The sequence below is a fragment of the Anabas testudineus genome, chromosome 8 (genome assembly GCF_900324465.2).
Source record: "Anabas testudineus chromosome 8, fAnaTes1.2, whole genome shotgun sequence".
Classification (NCBI taxonomy): Eukaryota; Metazoa; Chordata; class Actinopteri; order Anabantiformes; family Anabantidae; genus Anabas; species Anabas testudineus.
Genome location: NC_046617.1, coordinates 11,131,572 through 11,158,644, shown reverse-complemented (window position 1 = coordinate 11,158,644; position 27,073 = coordinate 11,131,572). Strand labels below are relative to the sequence as shown.

The 27,073-nt window shown below is 40.6% G+C and overlaps 1 protein-coding gene across 2 annotated transcripts in view; it reads left to right on the top strand.

The window, feature by feature from the left end:
- Positions 1-25,221, top strand: part of olfm2a (olfactomedin 2a) — a 40,800-nt gene extending 15,579 nt beyond the window's left edge. Inside the window, exons 1-6 of one of the 2 annotated variants that reach the window (XM_026356233.1) lie at positions 3,147-3,558; positions 14,304-14,453; positions 19,079-19,234; positions 20,914-21,133; positions 22,065-22,171; positions 23,925-25,221. In XM_026356233.1, coding sequence (XP_026212018.1) covers positions 3,415-3,558; positions 14,304-14,453; positions 19,079-19,234; positions 20,914-21,133; positions 22,065-22,171; positions 23,925-24,599 — 1,452 coding nt within the window. In that variant the 5' untranslated portion in view covers positions 3,147-3,414 and the 3' untranslated portion in view covers positions 24,600-25,221. Of the gene's footprint in view, positions 1-3,146; positions 3,559-14,303; positions 14,454-19,078; positions 19,235-20,913; positions 21,134-22,064; positions 22,172-23,924 lie in introns of those variants that run through there. The other variant, XM_026356241.1, reaches the window with a different exon arrangement.
- The last annotated feature ends 1,852 nt before the right edge of the window (positions 25,222-27,073 follow it).

Here is a 27,073-nt window from a genome sequence, read left to right as displayed (position 1 = left end):
ACAGTTGATTGGCAGAGCCTGCAATCCTTTGAGGTATGGCAGATTGTCCTCATCACACTCATTATTCCCATTCTCTATTTGGTCCATCACTTTTCAAAAGATGCCACCTGACCTTCTCTTCATGAGTGTAATTTTAAGTTTGAAATAGTTCAGGAGCACTATCCTTCATGCAGCTAAAATACATAGATATGTTATTAATAATGGTCTATGATTAAAATATACATTGAAATTAAGGATGATGGTGCAGAGTTTAAATAATCTGTGACAGAATGACACAATAATGTTGTAGTTTGTGGTCACAACTTTGATGGTTTCAGTTATTGTACATGCAACAGGTGCAGCATACACCCTGAATTTTCTCTTTTCACAGTTTGTTTTATGAGTCATTGTATTAAAATCTGTGGACAAACACATTTCCTTTAGCACACACAGTATTAAAAGCAAATGATTAGATACAAATCCTGTACATAATTATCTGATCACAACGAGACAGGTTGGGTTATTTTAAGCTGTTTTGTGATTATAGGATCTGTAAGTTACTTCAACTTCATTATTCTGTAATTATAGCTCTACTGTTACTGATGAAGCTTCTGTATGTGTAAATTGAAGTGAGGACATTTATGAAAAAAATCAGGACATATGTTCCTCAGTTATCAAGTAGTCAACAGTAAAAAGTAATAATTGGGTTTAGATTGGAGCTAGGTTTAAGTTCTTATGATAAAGGTTTTGGGCTGGGGAACAGGACATTATGTCAATATTAAGGCCATCACAAATGTGCATATTTACTGCAACAAGATTCCATTAACACTAAAACATTTTAAAAAATCAATGTGCTGCAGCCACACATTTCTTGTTCTATTCATGGTGAATTCTCCAGTATATACTGTGCACAGTGGTCACAGTCATATGTGTGTCTCTTTAATTATCTAAGATGGTACATCAGTAAGAACCTTTTTGAATGATTATCTTTTTCAAGGAGCGTTCCTTCTTTTGTACCAGGTTTTGAGAAAATTAACTCATAAATCCATGTTTAAGTCTTTGCTGCCACCATGTGAATATGATGATTACTGCAGCCTGGTGCAATAAAGGAAGCATCTACAGTACTTTAGTATAGTACTACACAAAATAAAGCTTTTCTTTCCCACAAAAAGCCTAAAAAAAACCCTGAAAAGTAAATACTTCATTTTTAGATCGATTGATACATAATTTAAATGTATGTTATAATGGCTGATAAGATGTGCTTAAAACTATTTAAATAAATGGCATGTCAAATGTAATAAGATGATATATGGGATATATTATCTAAGCACAAGACTAATTTTGACATACCTCTGCCATAAGCCAGCAGCAGTTTGCATATACTACTAAAATAATATTTTTTGCCTCACTAAAACCTCTGTAAGTAATTAAACAATGTGACTGTAAACAGTGCTGTCACATGCCCCTTTACATGACACATTTCTAAAGTCAATTGTCATCAAATGTGTACAACAGCAGCAGTAATGGCCACATGTCTGTATGAAAGTCGGGTAGTGGGTGCAGTTCCACTGGTAACCACACAGGGGCAGTCTTGCTGCAAAAATAGAAGAACCAAAACAGGCAAGAGTGATGTGGGAGCCAGCAGGTGAGCTGACGAGGGTTGACATATTTGGACGGGGCTCAGAAAGCTGTCTCTTCTCATAGCACTTCACAGTACACCCCACACAGACATACCATATCACTCACCCAGTGCGACTAGGGTGGGGAGGGGAGCTCATCCATGGTTGACAAAATGGATAAGTCAGCAGACCAGGAAGCAAGAAAGAAAAAAGGCAGATGACCTGGCCGTTTTGTCTGAGCAGGCTATTCTGTCATCATTATGCATGGCTGTTTAGAGCATAAAATGGCACTGCCAGTCACCCAGTATCTTCCCGGAAATGGTAGGAAGGACAGGCTTCAAGCTTCAAAGAGAAATCTGAGACACCCTCCAATTCCCATACCTCTTCATACCTCATTCACTCTGGTCTTTCGCTGTAGAGGTGAATGGCACATTCAGACTACCATGATTTGGAGACAAAACACATCCAAAGGGCCGATCTAACCTTCAGAATACGTCTGAAGTCTGTCCTGAAAAAGGCTAAAATCAGGCATAGTCCCTGAGGTGGAATGACATCAGAATAGACAGCGCTCGGCATGATCTTTTACTCTGGCTTACCTGCTGCGATAGTGATGAAAGCTAAAGCTATTTAGGTTATAGCAATACAACGCTTGAAAAACAACAACATGTAATCCTGTTTATTTGTGTCTTATAGCATCAGGTGCCATATTATGACATATTCAACAAACATATTCAGATCCAAATCTATGAAGCACAGTTCCATAATGTATGCCATTTCAGTATATGAAAAAAAAAAGTGTGTTTTAAATTTTAAAGCATCAGCATACATTTTCACATAAGTGTCAAGAATAAATTACAACTGAATATGGTCATATGATTACGCCTCAGGCAGAGTAGAGTTGGTAAGATGCTATGTAAGTGCAACCAGCCACAGGCTGATACAGGACATGTCATGAGTGAGAATGATAGATGAGCTGTCACAAGCATCTATGAGCAGGAGCGTCTGGATCTCTCCTACATAAATACCTAGCTGAACTACCTGCCCATATCTCTCCTCCTGAGCCCCTGGCCAACCTTTAATCTATCCAGCCACTCCTCTATATCCTCAACTCTCCATCTAGTGCAGACAATCTGACGAGGCTGCGGGACAGTCCACTGTGCCTACAATGCTTTGGACACACGTAGGTCACATAACACACAGCACAGATCAGCCTATTCGTACAGTATCTGTCTTTCCTGATATGTCACAGATATGTGTGCAGAGCAAGATGTGAGTCATAGAAAACAGCCAAATGTCAGAGAAAGAGAGAGGAAAGGAAAAGAATGGAAACATGCATGCAAAACAGGGCTGGCAAGAACAGAGCAGAGGCTGATTGGGAGGGATGAGACACAGAGGCAGCCAATGCGCAGCCCTGCATCTTGAGGAAGAGAGAGTGGAGAGAGAGAGAGAGAGAGAGAGAAAGGATGAAATAAAGGGAGGGTGAGGAAGTGAGAGAGAAGGAAAGAGAGGGAGGGAGATAGAGGGAGGGGGTGAGGTTGAGGCATTCACTCTGAGAGGGAAGATTCCAGCGTGATGTTGTTGGATGTGAGCAGCTCTCTTTTAACTGGTCTCTAGCTGGTCTTTTGACTGAACCGGTGGTGTGTGAGTCTGGTTACTGTGTCTGCTGCTGTGCTGACTGAGGCAGAAGCTGACTGACTGGTGGCCTGTCTAGGCTCTCTGGAGCAGAGTGGGGTTGACTGGAACCGAGGTCCAGAAAAGGGTAGGGTAAGGCTGGCTCTAGAGGGCCGTTTGCGCCAGGGCCCCACAGGAAGCAAACATGAGCGTTCCTATGCTAAAGATCGGGGCGGTGCTGAGCACCATGGCCATGGTAACCAACTGGATGTCTCAGACTCTGCCCTCCCTGGTGGGACTCAACGGGACGACTATCTCTAGAGGGGGGACCTCGGAGAGGATTGTCAGTGTGCGTAAGACTTTCTTTGCTTTAATACAAGTGTGGGCACACTTTGTTTGTGCATGTGTGTGCATCGTTGTGAAAGTGAGAAACAACGAGAGAATGTGACAAATAAAAGAGAGTGATAATGACAGGTGACTTAGTGTGTGTGTGTTTGTGTGTACAGTTATAAAAACAGAAATTCTGAGAGGGGTGTACAGATGGGAGTGGGATTAAGAAAAATCTGTCTCAAGGGCTGTGTTGTATTAATATGATAGAGATACGATGAAGGTAGACTTGCATGTGAGAGCAATATTTCAACAAAGCGTGAGTGATGTGCACGTTGGTGGGAGAGACACATTAAGTATAATGATGCTGAATTGTGGGCTTGTGATAGTGAGCGAAGGTGAGAGGAGCAGTGAATGGCCAGGGTAAATCATATGTTTTTCGTCAGGGTGACTGAAGGTAGAGAGCGGTTCTGAGTGATGTTCAGCCTGATCCCATCTGTTAGTCACCTCCAGGATGGGAACTTACTGCTCAGATTCAGAGGTGGCGGGGAACACGGTGAGGTTGAGACAATATTACAGTTATGAGGCAAATCTGTGTCTGTGTTGTGTTTGTCTCCTATCACTCCTTAAATACAATATACTGGCCTCACACTCAGTAGGGATGTATATAAAGAATATGAAAGTTCTACTTCACAGTATGTGGCGTTGCAGAAACACAAACAACAAGAAATATCAGGCAAGGGAATGAAACAGAAATTTGCTAGTTCATCAGCAGTTAATGATTGTTTTGCCTCTATCCCGAGTGTGTTTTTATGGCACCTTGCCCATTAAGCAAATGCCCTGGTCTGCTGAAATGATTGAATAAAATTGAACATCCCATGAGATATGCGACCATCTGGATATGTTTTTGTGTACAGCGTGAGTGAATGTATGTGTGTTTAAATGTACATGTACTCGGAATATGTTTAGGAATTCTTGTCTCAAGGGTGAAGGTCCATCTGTTAGAAGAAGAGCTTCATAATTTATAATGGCTCGTTAAAACATCAATTCACTTTATACCTCTTTAATGTTGCAGGATTTGTGCTGGATTGAAATTTCTTTGGAGAAAGAAGTGACTTAGCACAGTGAAAATGTCCAGCACCTAGCTGAAAGCATTTCCCTTTAAACTGTTTTTTGGATTATTGTAAGTACAACAAAGTAAAATCCTAATCTGATCTTTATAATAATGTCAGTATAAGAGGCATGTTTGAATTATTTACAGCACTAAACTCTATAATCCTATTGAACGCCCACTTTTCTCTGGGGGTATGGGCCGGATAAGCCATCCATTTATTCTATGAATCTACTTCTCTTGTTCAGGTTCAAGTGGAATAAAAATGTTGCCTGATTTCTTATTATCATGGCTGGACACTATCATTTGCATTTTAAATTACTGGATACAAAAAAATACATAGTGAAGAGTCGATGTTTTCCTTAAGGGAACGTTATTCATAACCATTCAAAGAAAATATTGTTAAGTTTATTTCATCAAAGATTCAACACTGATGAGCCTGTTGGAGTGTGCCAGGAATTACTCCAGTCTGTCGTGATGGGAAATGTCTCTGTTTTGAGACAGGAGTAATTCCCTACATTAACAATGACAGCAAATAAAGCTTTAATGTAACCTAGCCTCAAAGTCCCATCACTATTAATGAGACATTTGCTTATGATGAGCTCAGAAGCAGTCATGACTCACACAATGTTTAGAGCTCTAATCAAAGACAATCTCGCTACAGTCGTGTGACACTTTGGTGCTAGTGTGCCAGTGGCCATTGCATGGCTGCTCTCCACACTGGCACCCATGCATGCTACGTTCCATATTTCCCCCGCTTAGAGCTATTTTCAAAGTCTGCTTCAATTTCTTTCGGTGCCTTTCTTTCTGTACCAGCTGATCCAAGAAACAGCTGACTGAGTTTTGATGGGACACTAAGCACAACACTGCCTGGATGCTTATACACATCTGGATAGTGCAAAACCATGTTCCTTAATGAGTGGAACTCGGGAGACCTAACACTTAGTAGTGTGGCTGTATAGTATGGTCAAGATAGACTAAAGATAAGCTGTTCACTAATTTATAAACTTTATTTTTATAACACTTTTCAATAACAGTGTTTAAAAACTTTTGTGTGACAGAGTAAGTTTGAACCAACCAACCAAAATTCAGCAGCCAGAAAAGTGTGACAGCTTGGGCTCGAACTGCAGAGGCTTTGACCCCTGTAGAGTTTGGTTTGGATGCTGATATAAACACCCGCAGATGGCCTAAGGGGTTTGAAGTACTATATAGTTTCATGAAATATATTCAGTATACTATTGTAAAAATGTCAACACAAACTGTGACCTATGATTCGTTGAATGTATATAATGTACTTCAGTATAATTGAGTGTCATCAGGTTAAGTTAAATTAGAAAGTCTGTTGAGAAGGAAAGTCTACAGTAACAATAAGACACAAACAACTTAAGTGCTGCATTGTCTAATTCTCTCTGCCTGGGTGGATCACATTCAGCGGACTCAAACTTTAGTCAAGGACTGGTGGCACATTATGACAAAATAAATACAGAACACAACAAGTTAATTCAGAGTGACTGTGTGTGCATGTAACATTGGTATACATAAATCAAAAACTGTATTTATAGATAACACTGCAGTGTGTGTGTGTGTGTGTGGGTGGGGTGACTCTCCCTTTGATATCTAAAATAAGAAAGCTGTGAGAGAGAAGAGTGAAAAAAAAACGTTCTCCCCATCAAAAGGGAGCATGGAACAACAAATGGCAGCGTACAAAGAGCCGAGGCTCAGAATATGATTGGGGTTACGCAGCACCTGTCAGTCTGGATGTGAAACTGTAAACTTTATCACATCCACTGTGCAATCCAATAAAGCAGATTGTAAAGATTGATTCTTGGCTATGGATTAAAGATTAAACACTGCTGCAGACTTTTATTTGATCACTCTACTTTTGCGTTTATCGTGCCGCCGTCAACCAAAATTTATTTGAGTTCAATTCCTGAAGGGTGTCGTCTACCGCCTGGTCACTGTATGTATGCCACAATCACAGAGAATAGCAGTCTTGTAACATAGTTTTAAATGGGTTTGATACATTAGGTAATTATGTGATAGCCTGTGTGCTAAGCAATATTGATCCCAGAGTGTATGGTTGGACAAGTAATCAGGCTTTTGACATGGCTCATTTGCCGTGTGAGAGTGTAATTGCAACGCACCAAACCAAAGCCTGAATTAATGCCACGACCTTCAAAAACAAGTTGACGATCTCACATTTCGCACATGTTTACAATCCATATTTGGTCCCAGTGAAGCACTGTCTGTTTTCTAACAGTTTATTCAGTGTTTTCTCACACTAGCCACCCTGCCACTCTCACCTCCCTCCTCTATATAGCACCAGCCGTAATGGAGCAGAATTTATGCCAAATGCTTTCACTAGGGCACCTGGAACGGCACAGGCGGCTACAACTTTCTATACCAAAAAAGTATGAAGTTGTAGCTGCTTGCTTGTAAGCAAATACTCTCCCAATTCAAAAATTCAAGGGTGATCCAGATTGGGTGAGAGTGAGCTGCAGATGGGAAGCGAGCGGGACACCACACAGGAGGGGTGGCAGTCAGGGGAGTGATGGAGTGGGAGAGAGTGGGGCAGCTGGGACAGGGGCATGATGAGTTTATGAGTCATACTATTGACTGGCAACCATGCTGCGATGATTGTGGCAAATGGTTTTTCATGGGAGCAGGAGAGACCAGGGACTTCACAGTGAGTCTTCCAGTTAAAGGCCAGCAGCTGTGCCTGTGCCTGGAGAACTCATGGTGGGGTGGGGGGTGTATTTGTTTGTGTATTTGCAGTTCGTCGTAAATTTGAAAAATGGTACCTGATTGTTCGGCCAAAGTATGAACAAAAGTGAGCTCTTTGTAGCAGGGACAGATATTTCTACTTTGCTGAGGACAAACATTCTGTAACGTAAAGCATCATTCTGCAAAGAGAGGAAAAGACAGCGCTACGCTGGCTTACTGCATTGTTGGCATTGCAGGATGGAAACGGAACAAAGAGATAGATTACATCGGCAGTACCTCTTACTTTGTTATCCTTACTCTCTGACTATCTCACCGTGACACCTGCTGTATTTTCAAACTGCTTCTTTACAACTCTATCCCAGTCTTCCTTTTCTTACACTGTCCTTTCTCTGTAGTGCTGCAGTTTCTCAGACGTGATGGCGTGTTCAGTTCACACTGTACTGGTCAGCTCTTTTCCATATCTCAGGATTTGTGCCTGCTTCTGCCTGTTTGCCCCTTCTGCCTGCTGCTTATGAAAGTTATAATAGACTTCCCGTCATGCTCATAAAGTAGGGAGCTGTAGATTTATGATCTCATTTAGCTCTAGCTTTACAGCACCCAGCTCCAGGGTTGGTCTAATGAAACGCCAGAGGAAGTCCATTCTACAACTCTAGACAGTGATACCACCAGCTCTAACATCTAATTGGCTAATCCCTCTGAACTCTGCTAATCGTTAAAAAATTGAGGGTTTTGATCTTTGCACCACAGAGATTCACATACAAGTTAGTTAGTTAGTTGTCATATTTGTATTACAAATGTATTATGTGTGTGACTACGATAAATTTCGGACTCAGATGCCTTTCGTCTGCAGCGTACAGGCGGCAGAGCAAAAATGTTGCATTTGGTTACTACTTTTTTAGCTTTGTAATGATCACACACTCATCACATCTCATCTTCCCCCTTCTCAGCAGGAATTTAACTGAAGTTGTGTTTCCGCATTGCAACTGGGCAGCATTTGAACTAAGCTACTGGAAATTAGAGCCATCACTCTGATTCCTGTCAGCCTTTCTCAAACCACAACTCTTCCTTTTCTTCCTATCACAGAATCAGTAACTCCTACTTTTTCTATAGGGAAGAGGGGCTTTATGTGCCCAAGCTGTTGGGCGTTGGCAAAAGAGGTAACACTAGGACTGTGCAAAAGTAAAATCTTAAGGAGTGAATTTCCCTCTCGTGAGCAAGCCCAATGGATTTTTCATTCCTCTTGCCTTTGCGGCTTTCTGTTGTTTTCACTGCTGCTGTCTTCTTCCTTAATGGGCTTTTGCATGGCAGCCACGACTGTGACAGCTTCAAATCTGCCACTAACATATTCTATTTCATCCCTCACATCTAATGGATAAATTTCTGGGACAGGAAACTGAACGCCTCCTCTCTCCTGAAACCACCGTCTGTGTCTGGGAGAGGATTATCCCCCCAGATCTGAAGTGCTCCCAGCTAGCCGCCACTGATAGCATGATGATTATAGCACAGGTTATCACTGCTCAAAAGTAAGTCTGAGGCATGACCTGCCTGCAAACATTAAGCATTCCACATTTTACTCTGCACTGAACATACAGATGTAGCGCTCAGCCATGTGAACTGGCCAGTTTTACCGCAATTGCTGTTCATTTGTGCCGCAGCACATCATGTGGTTTACTATCATTTCTGTAGGTGGCGCTCAGCTTGCATGTACACTCAGAGCTCCCTGTGCCTACACAAAATTGCAGAAAAACACAATGATGCATGCACACATAGATATTAAAGTACAGGTAAACTAAATACTGTAAATTGTGTTTATTACTGTCAATAACTATTATTGCTGTGTATGGATTTGGTGTCAGAGTTGAAAGAATCATCATAACAGTAAGGTTGTTAGTATAACATTATGTAGATTCCTAAAAATACTCACACATAGACACTGTATCATACAGCTGCTGTTATAACCCTGTATCTACTGTACAGTAATTTGTCTTTATCAGACTACATGGTTTGATGTCTCTATGATTCGTGATTAAATTTGTTTTTTACATTTGTTCTGTCTCTTAAAACATGTAATTAAACTGCAATTGCAAATACATTTATTTGGGAAACATATCTGATTGTTATTATAGTATTTTATTAACAGGTGTAAAATATTTTGTGAATGAATGAAGAGCTAGAGACTTCACAGGATCTGTTAGGGTCTTAAATTCTGGATTATGTTATTGTCTATTAAGGCTACAATTCTGTCTCACTGTTATTAGACACACAGAGTATCAAAACAGTGGTGTTTTATTATTAATAGTTTTAACAGTTTAGTTTAATAAATAGCTTAATAGAGAAAACTTAAAAGCAACCTCAGGTGATCAAACTCGGCCTGGTGTTATAAAAGTTTTATAATCCACCACCTTCCCCAAAGTGGCTAGTGGCTTTTCTGTACCTATATGGAGTGCTTCATACATTCACTAACTGTGTTACCAACAATCTCAAATGTTCCTTACAAAATATATTTGCAATTGCAGTTAAGTTGCTAAGGAACGTTTAATGACACTGAAGAAATATTAAACTACTTTAAACAAGACCTCTAGAAATAGAGGCACATCCTGCCATCCTGTAATACAGCTGCTGAGCATAATGTTTACTAGTTCAGTAAATTATGATACTGTGTCAAACATGTTTAATAGATTTTTGACTAAATATTTAAAACCCAGTATAACAGATTAGAAATATTATTTATCTAGTGCAGTACCTGTATGACAAGAAATGTGTTCACAAGCCGCCTCCACTGTACTCTGTGTGTATCCCTAGGTGGTAGAGTAGCAGTAGGTGATGAGGAAGCAGCTTTATGATGCCTGGTGGCAGAAAGGAGAACTGCACCACCTACATCAGGGACCTGCAAACGAAGTGCGGTGGAAAACACTGACACTCTGAAGGGTGATGGGCTACATCAGTAACTCTGTATAACCTCAGATACTGAGGCCGTTGTTTTTCCCACAGTAATGATTTATTTGATAGGCTGCATGGTTTAAACACTGTTAAATGAACCAGTGTCAATGACCTATTATTCACTACAGAAAAAAGATTCATCATATTTACATAAATAAGCCAATGTTCCAAAACATATTGGAGTTTCCTACTTGCTTAGGAGTGCTGATCTATAGATCCCTCTTCAACAGGCTCATGCACAAAGCCTATATGGACTAATTGCATTTGTATTTATGAAATACCTCTTTCCTCCTGCATTCTGAACTGCCACTGTGATGAGAATGGGAAAGTTAGTGCAGAATGGATAGGTGGGTGGTAATGAAATTGGAACTGATTCAAATAAGCTCTTAATTTCAGCCCAGCATGTATGAAACATTAATGAAGAAAAGAGAAAATGTGAAAACTCCCTGACTTGGGGAAAGCACATGAAGAGCACAGCATGAGTTTAAACATGTTGGAAAATGAAGAAGGTATTATACTAATAGCACTGACATGCCTTAAATTTTGCTTTGTTGAATTTCAAACTTAAAGCTCATGGCTGCCTACTATGTAATATATCACAAAAAAGTCCCTTCCAAGTTGATTATGAAAAATGGATGCACACTCCTGCATCCATTTGCAAGAATCTTTCTTAACCGAAAGTGAATATGCGGTGCGTAGGCAGGCAACCCCCACATGGATGGATATGAGATAATTTTATTGAATACAGGAGACTGCACATACCTCCAGAGTGAGTACCGTAAGTAGATTCTCTAGTTTCAGACAAGCTAACCTCTACCTGTTAACACCACAGGATATCAACTGTAATGAGAAGCCAGTGTGCCCTGCTGTGACCTCACGACCGCTCTATCTTACACACATCCACAGTACTGTAGCAGCCATTGGCAAACGCGCCACACTGCTCTAATCATGCATTCCATTTGCAAACAAAACCTCTTAGGGGTAGATAGCTGCAGTTTTGTATCCCTGCGTTAATAAAGTCATGTATTATTAAACTATGTAATAATTAATGTAAATACATGTATGTGCATACATGCATTCACATATGCTGCATACATATTAAATCCAGCTAATACTGATGTACTAGTTAGTTGTGTTGATTCAACTGTATGGTCATTTAAGATACTCCATTTTTTGTGCTATACTGTATTTATGTTACATTGGGTGGATTCAATAATATACAAATTGCAGTCTTTGTGGCTCTTCACAGATATTCTAAGAGATTTATGTCTGGGCTTTGGTTTGGCCACACAAGGACTAACAGCGACTTGAGAATAAAGGCGGCTGGTTAGTGTAGTGGTAACATCACCACCTCCCATGTGGGAGACTGGGGTTCAAATCCCAGCTATGGCTACCTCCAGTAGGGGTCCTTAGGCAAGACCTCCTCACGCTGCCCTGCCTACCCTTGTAACTTGTAATGAGTTGTAAGTCGCTTTGGATAAAAGCATCTGCTAAATGACTGTAATGTAATGTAATGAGAATCCAGTGTTGTCTTGGTTGTGCCCAAATGTGAACCTTGAACACTCTAGAGCACGTTTTCCTCAAGAACTGTATCTGTAGATCTGTATTTTGCTCCATTTGTCTCTTCCTTAATTCTGAGGCTCCCAGTTCCTGCTACTAGTAAACCAGTACGTCAATCTGTCAACTCCAAAAAAGCTGCATCTCATTAAAACTATATGAATTAATTAAAATAACCAGAATGCACCAGGGCATAATTTGGATGGCTAAAGAAAAAGGCCCGAAAATGTATATGACAGATTTTAGTTTTAGTAAAAAAGTTACTGTGAGTATAGCCACTGTACTGTATGTGCTGTTTTTGCATCTACATCAGAAGACAGCAGACTTAAACACAGATGATCTCTCTCTTTCTCGCTCTCTTTCTCTCTCCCTCTCACTCTCAAACACACACACACACAAACACACACAAAAATAAATCAGAGATCCTGACAGTGAGTGAGATTTGGGCATGGAAGCAGACAGAGAAGAGGAATTTTCCCCCCAGGCGACGGCAGAATGAAACAGACAGTCAGATGCAGCTGAAAGAAATTGGAGGAGGTTCTGCTGTGGAGGCTGCCTTTTTTGTCTGGTGTTAACTCCAACTCTGGCCTCTGTAGACCTCTGTTGTCTCTCCACCTAACAGCCTTCTGATGCTGGATCGCCTCAAAGAAGGAAGATAAACGATAAAAAAGATCCTGACCGACATAAAAAGAATGGTGCAAGTCACTGCAGGGACTGGGAGCACACTGACTCACAAGTATGCATTCATATTAAGAATAGTCAAATGATAATTTCACCACTGTAGCAATAAGGTCAGTGGTGAGTCATTTGTGGGTACACTAGACACTTGGTCTTACTGACATGCATTCGTAATACTGTGTGAATGGAATTGGAATTTACTCCTTACAGTAGTTTAATTGCAAATAGAAATTTATTTGAAAGAAGTACAGAACACACATCTTAAAAATGAAACAGATGTATGGTAATATGAGAGGATGTACAGTATAATGTCATTGTGATGGTTGACATTTAAGTTGGTCATGTAGCCTTTGTAAGTCCTTTGAAATTCACTCTCTCATTCTGAAATCGTGAAGGAGGAAGAGGAAAAGGCAGTGAGTGCAGAAGAGGGTAGGAGAAGGGAGAGAGGGGGTGGAGTGCCAGGGGATTGGCAGGAGTGACAAGATGTGACAGTGAGCACATTGGCTCGCAGGGTGGTTGCTACTTTACACTCCAATCACACAGTCCCCCTGTCCCCCAAGACATTTTAATCTGATCCCCCGACCCAAGGAGACGAGAGCACAGCTCAACATTGCTCAGAGGAAAGCAAGAGAGGAGCGGAGCTGAGCAACAGTATTTCATGTCCAGTCTGTTCCTTCCACTTATGTGGATGGCTCTTTAATTTCATCACTAAAATGGCTGCTCCTTCTCTCATTGCATTTTACTTTATATACTGAGTGTGTGTGGATGTAGTGTGAATGAACGGATGGTCCCGACCAGGCCTTTGCGTAAACTTTGTGTAAACGTGCATGTGCTTGAAAGCGCACAGCACTACTTCTGATTGGATTACGGAGAGAGAGAGAGAGAGAGAGAGAGAGAGAGAGAGAGACATCCATCCTTTCAGCTTCACCCCTCCTCCACCAGCAGCGGGCTGCATTATCGATCTCAAACAGCTCCATTTCCTCTCAGTGTCCAAACTTATTAGATGCTTTGCTTTCACACTGCCTGGCCGGATCCCTCTTTCTTCCTCTTTTCTTTAAAAGCCCCCCTTTTCCTCTCATTTGTCTTTGTCTTTCTGAATCTACCAGCAGCTTCTTAATTTATATCTGTCATGCTGTTGTGTTTTTTATCCCTTCGTGTATTTTTCTACCAATCTCCATGTCTTATCTTTATCTGCACCAACTTCTTCCTGTTTTCTCCCTCTCTTCTATTGGACTTTTCTATCCCCCATCTCTGTTGTGTCTCTTGTCTTTGTGAGCTTTGGGCACCACCTCAGTAAATCTGCGACTTCACTTTATCTCTCTCTCTCTGTTCCTCTCCAGTTAATACTAAAATTAGACTGCAAAGTGATTTTGAGAAGTTGGGATCAATTGCCATTAATTGGCTTTGGGGAAGAGCAACATTTGACAGCATTGCAAAAGAGAAAGAGAGTGCAATAGATAAATTAAGACTCTGCAGCTAACTTATGGTGACAGAATGGGTACGATATTGAATGCATTAATGAGTGTTTCTCCTCCAAACACTTTCAAGTATTAGATAAATTTATTAGTTTAGAAATGTTTTATAGGGTGGAACACTTTTCAGATTCCTGTTGATACATGCTGGCAGAATAAAATATCTTGTCTGCTCTCATGCATTTTGAAAATCCTACTCGGTAGAAACATAGACAAACAAAGACCGACAGAAACAACCAGTTTCTTCACTTGGTCTAAGATATATATGTCTCTGTGTTTTTGCAGGCTCTGTACCCAAGCCCAGAGGAAGGTTGGCAGATCTACAGCTCGGCACAGGACGCAGATGGGAAGTGTATCTGTACCGTGGTCGCACCAGCCCAGAACATGTGTAACCGCGACCCACGCAGCAGGCAGCTCCGCCAGCTCATGGAGAAGGTGACAGCTGTCAATAACACAGCCACTCTGAGACACGACTGTTACCCACGCAGACGCACAAACACAAACTGCCACACTGTACCGCAATCGTGTCTGGCACCGTCTGTCACATGCAGACTATTGAACAGCCTCACTTCCTTTACCCCACAGTTTATCAGTCATGCAGGTAAACATAATGGCAATTGGAAGACTGTTCCCATTGTTGGTTGAAGTAGTTATTCTTGAACAACAAAATTGCTTAAAGTGAATGAATCATGACCTTAATAAGAAAAATCTCTTAAACTTGTCCATGAAATTGGATTCATTGAGCCTTAACCATATAATGTTTCTTTTATAAATATAAATCCATTAGGCAAAAATTTCTGAAATGAACTTCTTCATACATCAGAGAAGATAGCAAATGCTCTGTTTGCATCATTAGACAGTAAATGCTGCCTACATACATGAAAAAGTATGTGAATTTGTGATGATATGGGAATTTCGTGGTTTTCTGCATTCATTTGTCATAAAACGTGATCTGAAGTCAAGACTATAAACAAATATAATGTTCCCAAAATAACAACACAAAAAAAAATCTATTAATAAATACATTTATTGAGAACAACAAGGCGCTTCCTGTAGCTGTGAATCTGAATTTTAGCCCATTCTTCCTAAAGCTCCGTCATATTCTTTGGATGTCTCATGTGTGGCTCTCTTCAAGTCGTTCGATAGCACCTCTATTGGGATGAGGTCTGGGCTGTGACTTGACTTTCTTTGTGTGTCCTTTGTGGTGTCCTGCCATAGACACCCTGCTAGTTCAATGTTTTATGTACTGCAGTTTCATAATCATGGATGTTAGCCAGTTCCAATAGTGCCTTCTAATATGTGTGCCTTCAAGTGTTTGTTGTGCTCTTGGGGTCATTTTGACTTCTTGGTAGAGTAGCCACAGTCCTAAAGTGTCTGTATTTGTAGATTGTTTGTCTAACTGTAGACTGATGAATTTCTAAAGGCTTTGATATCACTTTGTAACCCTTTCCAGCTTATGTAAATCAACAATTCTTGATGGTAGATCCTCTGAGGCTTTGGTGAGGCATGGGTCACATAAGTGTGACTCTTGTGCAAAGCAAACTAAAAAATGTTATTTATTTTTTTTTTTTCCAGTCAAAGTAGTTCTAGTCCACACCTTCAAACAATTTTCTTAACAACACTCCAGGTATGCTAACACCTGATTCTTGTTAGTTTCTTTGAGGTCATTATTCCAGGGGTTCCCGTATTTTTTCCCACTAATGCTATGAGGTCTTTATGGTTGTTCTTAATAAAGGGTCACAGGACAAGGGAATGAAAGATCAGAATTTTTTTTGTGTTATTCTTTTAGGGACATACTGTAATATTTGTTAATACACTCAGATTACAATTTATGAGAAATTAATGCAGAAAACCATGAAGGTTCAGATACTTTTTCTGCCACTGTGCTCATTCCCTTTCTCCCGGTGAAAAATAACACTCACACAGCAAACACTCCTTTTTGTGCATATTTGCATGTGTGACAAGCAAATCCATTTAATGTCATATGAGAATATGTACACACATGAAACACTGAGGTGCGCCACATTGCAGCAAACAGGCAATACATTTATGTATTATTTACATGGAGTACAGTGTTTTTGACCTACAGTGCAGTGCAGTGTATGCAAATGTAATTTCCTGCTAGTGTCTACTACATAAACACACCCACAGATCAGGAGAGAGCAGGCAGGAGATGACCTCTAGCCACTAGTGAACTACTACAGATCTGTAGCAACAACTGCTTTTTCCACCTGTCCTTCTTATGAGAAATAAGTTTTAGTAGCTTTCACCACTTGGTTCACTGACTGTCCAAGCTGCTGTTCTCAGCTCTGTAGTTCTAGTTGTTTTTTGTCGTCACTCAAAATCAGTGAATGAGAAGGTGAATCCACAGACCGAGCAAAAGCCGGGGAGCCGAGGAGAGGAAGGGTGTGGGTAAAGCGGAGGGCTGACATTGATGTGGTCTTGTGAAGAAAGGTGGTGGTAAATTGAGATGCTGAATAGGCTCTGAGACCCTGATGGATCTGAATTCTCATATTGCATTCATTCCCACTGAAGTCTGCTTCATTTCATGACAGTCTCTCTGTCTGCTGCTGTTTCAAGCCCACAGTTGCACAGACAAACGCCACACTCATGCGCACAAGAAGTATATCCTGACTGAGAGGGTATATTCTGGCAAAGCAATAGAGAAACTATAAAAAACACAGACAAAGTGTAATCTATGCTTTTCATTATTTTCACTGCTGCATGTGTAACTAATTTGTAGCTTAATTGCAGACTGAAATCTATGTGCATGTTTGCGTCCTCCTACATGTATCTCCCCATCTTAAGGTATTACTTTAACACCTGTCTATCAACAAGAATTCACATGAAAATGAGATTTCACCATTTTGCAGTGGACGTTTTCATAGCTTTTAATTCCTTTTGAGGGAGGTAAACAGCTACTGGTGGTGGTGGATTGCTCCCTTTAGGTTGGCAATGAGTGGCTGTCCCAAGTGAAGGAGTTCAACCAATTTGAGGTCTTGGAGTCTGTTCATAAGCCCTGGGTAGAGACCAAGACTATACGATTGTGAAAACAAGCAGCTGAAATTAATTTCCTATGTATGGTGGCGGGGTTTAGCCTTAGAGATAGACTACAGCATTCATACATCTGTAGGGAGCTTGGAGGAGAGCTGCTGCTCCTTTTCATTAAAGGAGCCAGTAAAAATGCTTCCAGGACGCCTCCTCTTGGTAGTCTTCCATAAATGTCCAACTGGTAGAAGCACCCAGAATAAACCCAAAACACTACCACAACAACAATCCCACTCTAGACAAGCAGGAGATAATGGATCAATGGATGGATGGATGTCATTACCTCATTACCTTTGTGACTAAAGCTGAATATTATAAGCCTGTTATTTATAGTTGGATTATACTGTATACTGTACTTTCCGTATGCACATTGCTTGTAAGATACCAGTTATCAGAGCCAAATTCTACTGTCTAATACAGTCCACAGACCTAATGAGGACACATGGGGCCAACATTATTTAAGCTACACACAAATTAAAATACTATGTATGAGCCTGTGTGTATGCACAGGTAACAACACCATGCCTTCAAAGGCATCCTTATTTGAACCCATAGCATGTGGGGGGATTCACAAAGGCTCTCTCTAACAGAGAAAGCCAAGGATACCCTAACGATGTCAAAACTGCCGTGTGCAAAAGTCTCTTTTGTCTGGTTTTACAGAAAACTAGTCAAGACACCATCTAAAGCTGGGCTGACCCTGGAAAGCAGTACGACCATAAACACACTTTAACATTTGGTACAGCGTCATTTCACTGAACATGAGGCAAACACACATGAGGCAGGCTTCAGGGTGTGTAAGGGTGGGGAGCATCTTACATTATGTGGCCAGAAGAAAAAGCCCAGTGTGGGAATTTGTGTTTGTGTGTAGATCAGAAGATGGAGTGATCTCAACTGAAATCACAAACCCTAAGGTGGTGACACTTCATCTGTTTAGACCCTTGGCTGGGGGACATTTCAGTCCAATGCATTTCTCCAGAAATTACATCTATATGCTGTCAAATAAGTTCAATTAGTGAAGAAAATATTTTCCGACCAAATATTCCCTAGCCAGTTCGTGAAGCATGTGGGAGATAAGTTGGGTGCAGAAAGCAGTAGGCTGGACACAAAGTAATCGAGTGGGCTGTCAAAGAGTAGGCAAGAGAGGCATTTGGTGCAAAACAGACTTCATGCCAAACTGTGACCTTTGAGAGTTGGGACTGTTTTTGTTTTTGTTAGGAGTGATTTGACTAAATATCATCCATGTGCTTGGAGTTTCAGTTGTGGGTGTCTGTGTGGGTGGGCGGCTGTCTGTCTGTGTGGGTAGCTGGACATATGTACACGTGAGCCTCCTATATGCACCGCAGCCCCGTAACATTTGTCAGCGCTCAGATCGTTACTGGCCGGTTCAGTGCAACGTGCAGCAGATGAGGGGGTGTGTAAAACAGTAGGCCGGTTATGCAGCAGCAGAGTGGGCTGTCAAAGAGTGAGCAAGCTGACTACTTAGTAAAAATTAAACAGCGCAAAACAGAGAACTGAGATCAGTAAACACCTACTTGACAGCCTGTTTTTATTTCTACGAGATTAAATGTGTTTCCACTACATTTTAAATCATATTACTTGTGTACACTGTCATAATAATACTCCACTCTAAGTCTCCTCTTTTGATGGCTGTGGGAGATAGTATATTTATATCCTAACTAACCTGGTGACTTTTACTGCATAATGTATGAATGTACCATGCATTATTCGCATAGTTTCTCACTTTATATTTGGGTCATTTTTGCTTTTGCTCTATTGTGTATTTATTGTGTTTTTGTACATTCTCCTACTTCATAGTGGGTGTGGTGCTCTGGCTTTTACTATACAGTTCATTGCAAATAAGGCAAATTAAGCTATGGTTAACATGATATTAAACAACAATAGATTTTTTTTCTATTTTTGGTCTTTATAATTTCTTAAACAATTAATCACAACTAATGACCACGATGCATATTTCATGTGCCTCTGCCGTTGTGTTTGTATGTGTTTGACAGGTTCAGAACATTAGCCAGTCAATGGAGGTGCTGGACCTACGGACATACAGAGATCTACAGTATGTCAGGAACACAGAGAGTCTAATGAAAGTGGTGGATGGAAAGCTAAAGGTGGCCTCTGAAAATCCCCGTGGTCTAAATCTAAAGGGCTTTCAGGTAATTGACTGTCTGTATTGTGGTGGGTCGTGTGTGTGTGTGTGTGTTATGATGATGTGAATGCAGATACTAATAGATGCTCTCCGTGTACACACAAACTTAGCCAGATCCAATGCAGTCTCTTTCACTCGTCACAGACAATAACATTTTGTATGACTCAGAGGAATGCTGCATAAGCATAAATACACAAACTCGCCATCTCTAAATCACTGAGTCATACACAGAGGAAATTTGAGTAAATTCACATGCTCCTGAATTATTAACCTCCAAGATATGGAAGAAGAGATTTTTTTCTGGTTTCTGTTCTTTACATGCTTTCCCTATTCTCTCCACCCAGTCTCTCTTCCTTCTTTATATACTTAACATTCTGCTGTCTGCTCTTAGATAACAGGCACATATATTCACATTTATTTCTACCTTATCTCTCTACAAGCTAAGTCTCAGCTACCATTATCAGGCGGCCTTTTTGTCTTCCTGTCAGCAGACTGTCTTGCCCAGGCTTACTCCACATTCCTCACACTCTTATAGATATTAGATGGACCATAAAATAGTTTGATTAAAAGATGTCTTGATAAATGCTAAGTGTGCTTTACTGCTGGGGCCCTGTACCAGTGCAGGGAAACCTGTGAATGGCACGGTTTTGCTTTTAGTGTGTTTTATGAAAGCTACTCCAATAGAGGTAATGAAGATGTTTGTGAAATTAGCCAATTCATCAGTAAAGCCTGAGATGATTAAAATATGTAGAAAAGTAAGCATTATATCACAGGACTTCACTGAATGCAAATGTTCAATCCAATAAAGAAAAAAAAAATAAAAAAAATAAAAAAAAGGAGAAGAAGAAGCAGGATTTGACCAGAGTAGGTTGGCTGATGAATGCATGCAGCTCAAAGTTGCCGATGGCAGAGTGTGGGAGATTAACGAGACTGAATTTTCGCAGCTTGAAAAGGGGAAAATGAGATTTATGATGTGGCGCCACAGGCCTGAGAGCTGCTCCATCACCAGATTTACGATAAACCTTAACAAGGAGGAAACAGCCCCTCCTGTGGCGGCCACACTTTATTGATACACCTATTTCTCTCTTGAGCCCTTTACGTTGCACACAGGCAACCTGGCTCTGCTGCTGCTGCTGCTCCCTGTACTCCTACCTAAGAACACATTGTTCTTTTCACTTCCAAACATATGATGAGTCACAGACCAAGCATGTCCACACAACGATTTTAAATGGAAATAAATCTGTACTTAGAGATCGTACACAAATCAAACAAGTGGGTGGAAGTTTGATGAGTACAGTAATGAAACCAGCCAGAAAATGAGAAAATCATGTTTAATTGTAAAGGAAATAAATAGAAAATGAGGGGAAGTGAGTCAAAGACATCACCAAAGTGAGAACAATTCAATTTCAGTGTGTTTACACGAAATGTTGGAGTCAGCAGTTCTACTACTCTTATAATAAATCCGATCACTAAGGGATCAAACAGATGAACCAGCACCCAGCTACAACACAAGCTCCTGATTGAGAGATGAGCTACGAACCAGAAGCAACAACTGAAGATTGAAAGGCTAGCTCCTTTGGACAAAATCCCCTGTACAGAGGAGCAGGATTGACCTCATCCCAGGAGTTGTCCCAAGGTTTAATCATCTCTACCCCCTTTGTTTTTTTTTCTATGTCTCTGTTCTAGGAACTAAAAGACAAAGTGACCCAGCTACTCCCCCTATTGCCAGTGTTGGAACAATATAAAGCTGATGCCAAGATGATCCTGCTTCTTCGGGAGGAGGTGAGGAATCTCTCCTTGGTGCTGATGACCATCCAAGAGGAGATGGGGGCCTATGATTATGAAGAGCTACGCCAGAGAGTCCTGCTACTGGAGACCAGGCTCCACTCCTGCATGCAGAAACTAGGTATAAAAGTGGAAATGGGTGTGTGGGCCTTGAATGCTTAATTTGAAATTCATTATCAATTATTATTACAGCACAACAATTAGAGGTTTGACAACAGCAGTGCAGAAACTAATTGTGACCGAATAATGACTGAATTACGACCATCACTGTGCAACTCTGTTGTCTGTTGTTATCATTTCCACTCAGCCCAGAGCTCAAATTACCTGCATAAATTAAGAAAAACTGCCCTTGAAAGCCTAAATGAATAATTAATTATGTTCTCATGTGTTAATAAAATCCACATATGAGGACTGATATTTTAGATGAACATTGCAGTTTGTTCATTGCAATATTTTCTTTTTATATTTTGCATAATGTGATAAACATGTAGAGGAAAGAAAACAAAGACAACAATGCAAAAAACATTTTAAAAAATCAATCTTTGTGTGTTACATATAAAAATGCAAGACAATGTGCTTACCTAACCTTTTCTTTGAACAATGGCTCAAACAAAAGTTTAAAAAGTAAAATGTTTTTGAAATATGAAATCTTTAAGTTTAATTTCCTAAAACTGTAAATTACTACTGTTACATTACATGGTAAGATACCAAAACGAAGATTTAAGGATTTAAGAATTCATTTTCAATGCTTTGAACCAACCCTGTTTTAATTCTCACTGCATGTAGGAGATGTAATTCCTTCTCTAACACGTCGAATAAAATTGCAAATTGTAAAAACCAATCAATAAACTTGTCATTTTAAATACAATGCTAAAATTGAACACAGACTATATCAGAGCTTAGTGAACACAATGTTTCAGATGAACTGGGCAGCTAGAACTCTCTTGATAAAAACATAAAAAAAGACTTTACTACTAAGAGTATGCCTGTGTTTGTGTACATCATCTTAAATCTGCATGTCATCTTGCCTTTTTCTCTTTTTCAACCTCCAGGCTGTGGTAAGCTCACTGGCGTCAGTTATCCTATCACGGTACGTGCATCGGGGTCACGGTTCGGCTCCTGGATGACAGATACCATGATCCCCAGCTCAGACAACAGAGTAAGTCTCTCTTTCTTTGGTCACACCTGAACCATTAATCTTTCATCTCCAATACCTTATATTTCAACAAAGAGGATAAAGTAGAACCAAAGTCATTGTCAAAAACAGACCGAACTCTGTCAGCTGCTCAGTGAAAAAAATTTCCCTCACAGCAGTCCTGTCATGATACTTCAGTGACTGATTGACTGTTTTGCCTGAGTAGGACTTCTCGTGAGCTCCGGAGGAGGAGAGAAAAAGACAGAGAAATAGGGATGCGAAGCTGAGTCACTGATGGATAGCATCCCTTTCCCTTCTCCCTGTCTTACTCTATCACTGCAACTCCAACTGATTAATCACTCCATCACCAGTAGGAAAAATGAATGAGTTGTTTGGAGTAAAGTTTTCTAAATCACCTATGTAATTGCCAGGAGGTGGCTGAGATGCTCTGGACTCAGATGATATAGTAATGGCTTCAGTTGATTAGAGGTGACAAGTGGTTTCATATGGACAGGTGCATGGTAACAAGCTGGAGGAAAAGACACAAGAGAATAGGAGGAAAGTAAGTTGTAGAGCCTGATGAATGGAGGAAGTGGTGGCGGTGTAGTGAAAGAGTGGATTATTAGCCATCTGTAGTGGGGGGAGGGAAAGTGTTGAAGTTCAGTAGAAGGAATGAGGGTGGCCTTTTTCCATCTCCACCCTGAAATGTAACAGGCTATATAGATATGGCTGGCACAAAAGGTCAGTTTCTGTGATCGAATGCCCTCATCTGCGTCTTCAATCATTCGACTTGCTGCGATCACATTACACCCTTTTGATTAATCACTGATTGTATTAATAGCCAGATACATCAACAATGTCACATCAACACCCACACCGATCATAATAATCATATTTAGGAAGCATCATTGTCACTGAGGAGTCAAACAAATGAGAGCATGTGCTAGAGCTTCGGACTGGCTCAGCTCCTGCCTCCTGCCTCAGCTCTAGAGACTCATTTAGCAGGCAAAGGAAAAACAACGCTTAGTGCTTTATAATCTCCCCCTCTCCATAATTCATCTGCTGAACCTCACCACCTCCTACCACTTCTATACTGTTCCTCTGCCTAACTGTAATTCTTACAGAAGAAAAAGCGTTTCTTGTTGTCGTTGTTCTTGTTATTAGCGTGTCTACCTGAGAAGAGACGTAAGAGCAGAAAAAGAGAGAAAGCTCCAACATGTAGAGTGAATAAGTGCTACCTGTAGAAAAGCTCTCATTGATAAGTTAAGGACAAAATAAATATATAAGCTAACTGCAGTTTAATGGAATCAATTAAAAGCTGACCTGTGCTTTAGCAGAAGCATTGAGGGAAAGAGATGCAATCAGAGAGGGTCCATGTCAGTGGGGAGATCCGCTGAGAGTGGTTGAGGAAAAAGATAGAGCTGCTAAATGGATTGATTTTCTGTAAATGTAGACTGGAAAGGGCAGGGAGCACAAGCAGTGGTTGACTTCAAATCGCAGGCAACATCTTCACTCCCACACGCAGGAGAGATCAATAGTTCTGCACACACAATTAAGTATGCACGACTGTATGAAGGCCTCCACTCGCACTCAAACAAGAAGGGATTCACCACACAGACACAGCGCATTTACTTTGCCCGGGGCTCTGCCACTGGCTATAATGCAAGACTGTGTTCATGCAGAAGCGTGTGAACTCACAGAGACATGTGTAACTTCTCATTGACACTTCTAGCTTGTTCTCCCCTCTCAGCGGGAATCATTTTACATCTCTCCACAGGTGTGGTCCATGGATGGCTACTTCAAGGGACGGCGCGTGCTGGAATACCGCACGATGAACGATTTCATGAAGGGTCAGAACTTTGTGCAGCACTTGCTGCCTCATCCCTGGGCAGGCACTGGCCACGTGGTTTACAACGGCTCACTGTACTACAACAAGTACCAGAGCAACATCATCATCAAGTACCACTTTCGCTCCCGAAGTGTGCTGGTGCAGCGCAGCCTGAGTGGGGCCGGCTACAACAACACCTTTCCCTACTCCTGGGGTGGCTCCTCTGATATCGACCTGATGGCAGATGAGAATGGCCTGTGGGCCGTTTACACCACCATCCCAAATGCTGGGAACATTGTCATCAGCCGCCTGGAGCCTCAGAGTCTGGAAGTGCTGCAGACTTGGGACACAGGTTTTCCCAAGCGCAGTGCTGGAGAGTCTTTCATGATCTGCGGTACACTTTATGTCACCAACTCCCACCTGGCTGGTGCCAAGATCTACTTTGCCTACTACACCAACACATCAACCTATGAGTACACAGACATCCCCTTCCACAATCAATACTCTCACATCTCCATGATGGACTACAACCCCAGGGAGAGGGTCCTGTACACCTGGAATAATGGACACCAGGTGCTCTACAATGTCACACTGTTCCAGGTTATTAAGACTTCTGGGGACTGAAAGCCCTTAGACTGAACCACTCAAATAATGCTGTGATCATTCTTCGGGGGAGGGACAAAGGATTCAGGTGGAGGTTGGTACAGATTGTGGGGGGTGTGGGTTAGGGGCTTCAGTCTATGGGCATAGGCTTGGATTTTTTTTAAGAATTTCAATCTTCATAGAGTGCTATTATTCACATTCTCCAAAAACACTCCTGGTCGGTAAAGATACAAAGGCTGAGCGCTTCTCTTTGTTTTCTTTCTGTGATGAGTAAGCATGGTTCTTTTTATTTGTGATGAGAAATAAATATCAGTCTTTACCATTTATGACTTTGTATTTTTTTGTCACTTTTCGTTTCAAGTAGACTTTTACTGTAGTTAGAGAGGGTGAAGAGCAAAGGAGGAACTACCTGTATTGTAACGTAAAAACGTGTGTTTATGCTCCCAAGGTGAGTGCGTCTTAAAAGGTATAAATATGTACAGTATAAATAATTTTTTAAGTTATGTGTAGTGTTTTTTCTTCATCTTCTTTAATATAGATGATACACAAATATTTATTTCTTGTTCACTTAAGCCAGAATACGTTATGTACAAATGAAGGAAATGTGTTTAGAATAAAATTTAAGCTGTTTTTAACATCTAAAATTGCTCAAATTTGAAACTATATTGAATGGATAAAAAAATAATTAAAACACTGGACTAATTGTCTATCTTGCTGATACTAAGTGAGTCTTTCTACCACAGCAGAGTCAGTACATCATGAGATAACAGCATGTGAACACTGACAGTCGTGGGGCTGCATAAAAACATATCGTTTAAAACATTTCAATATTACACCAACATAGCATCTAACAAGTCAGGGCATGTGGGACTGTAATAAAACAGCATGTTTCCATATACTGAAACAGTACATTGAAATGTAACTGCAAAAGTCACAGCCTACATTAATTTTTTCAAAGGTGAACCGAAAGTGAAAGCATAACATCTTAAAAGCTGCACAGGGTGCAAATGTCGAGAAGCACAAACAGGAAAGGAGAGTTAAAGGAATTCTAAAAGCATATACATCTGTGCAGAGAAAGACTTCAACGGTTACAGCTGCTTGTCGAGCTTGAATCTGCTTTAATCTTGTTAGTCTAACAGCTCTTCTCAGGTTGCTTTCTGCAGAGAAATGTTCAAACACAAGGCACACAGTGGGAGACTTACATAAAAGTCTCAAACTGCAGACCTTTCATTCAGCTTTTTTATTATTTGCTACTGAAAATAATCTCAAAGCCACGTTGGCATTCTCTGCTGCACAGGGGACACTTTGTCCAAAAGACAACAGCCCACTGTGCTGTCATTTCACTCCCCTCATAATAAGACTCGTGAGGGTGCATCTATTGTTTGCTGAAGCTGTGGTGGTCACAGAAGACGTAAAATGAAATGGGAGGTTCCACTTTTCTTTCCTTGCGTATCCATGGTGATCCTTTTCATCCTGGACGACCTTTCCATCAATAAAGTGTTGTGCCTAATAAAACCCTGATGAGTTCATACACAGTAGTGGCTGACATTTAAGCACAATACAGTACACAATACAAAACAATACAACCAAGAACATGCAGTGATGTCAGATGAAGCTAGAGGACTCGATAACGCACAAATGTAAATGTACACTAAACACTGAAGTGATATTTTAACAAAAAAGATCTATAAATAGTTAACAGAGGGCTCAACTGTGGACATGAATCACTAATCTGCCGTTACACATGATTGGAATACTTGTTTTATGAGATCAGACCCACTTCAACATCAACTCTCTGCTCTCACACAGTTACAATTAAATTAAAAAAGCAATACAACTGTCACCTGCCATGGAAAAAAACATTCTGAATGTGTAAGCAATTATAAAGTGGGGCAGAAGGCTACTCGCTGTAAAAAAAAAAAAAAAGTTCAACAGACCATCTTTTCACAAAGGTTGGAGCTGTCATTTCCTCTAACACTGAAGTGTTTCACATTAACCATGGCTGGTTAAAACAGACCTACACCCTCCACTAATTTTACCTTTTAACAGAGAAAGCAACATCTTGCTCATCAAACTGAAGAGAACTGTGGTCATCTGACATTGTGTAAGAAAAGTTTGTCATCCATTTGAAGTAAAAAATATATATATATATATATATATATATATATGTTTAGTTATATTATGTTTTCATTCATATTTTTTTAATACATTTTCTTTCACCGATATTTTGCCGTGAAAGATATTAAATAGTACAATATCATTATCAAGGAGTGTAGAAAAAACCCAAAAGTTTTGTTGACAACTTTTTTCATCAAAACAATCAATTACTTCAAGTCTTTGCTGCCAGCAGTAACCACTGCCTCCAGCACTTGTGAGGTAAACATTAGCTCTGTAAGCACCACTGAGTGTGTTGTTGAGCCAACTAATGCTCAGTGCCAAAGGCCAGTTAGTGTAGGGATAACAATAAAGATCAGGAACATGAGGAAAAAACACCA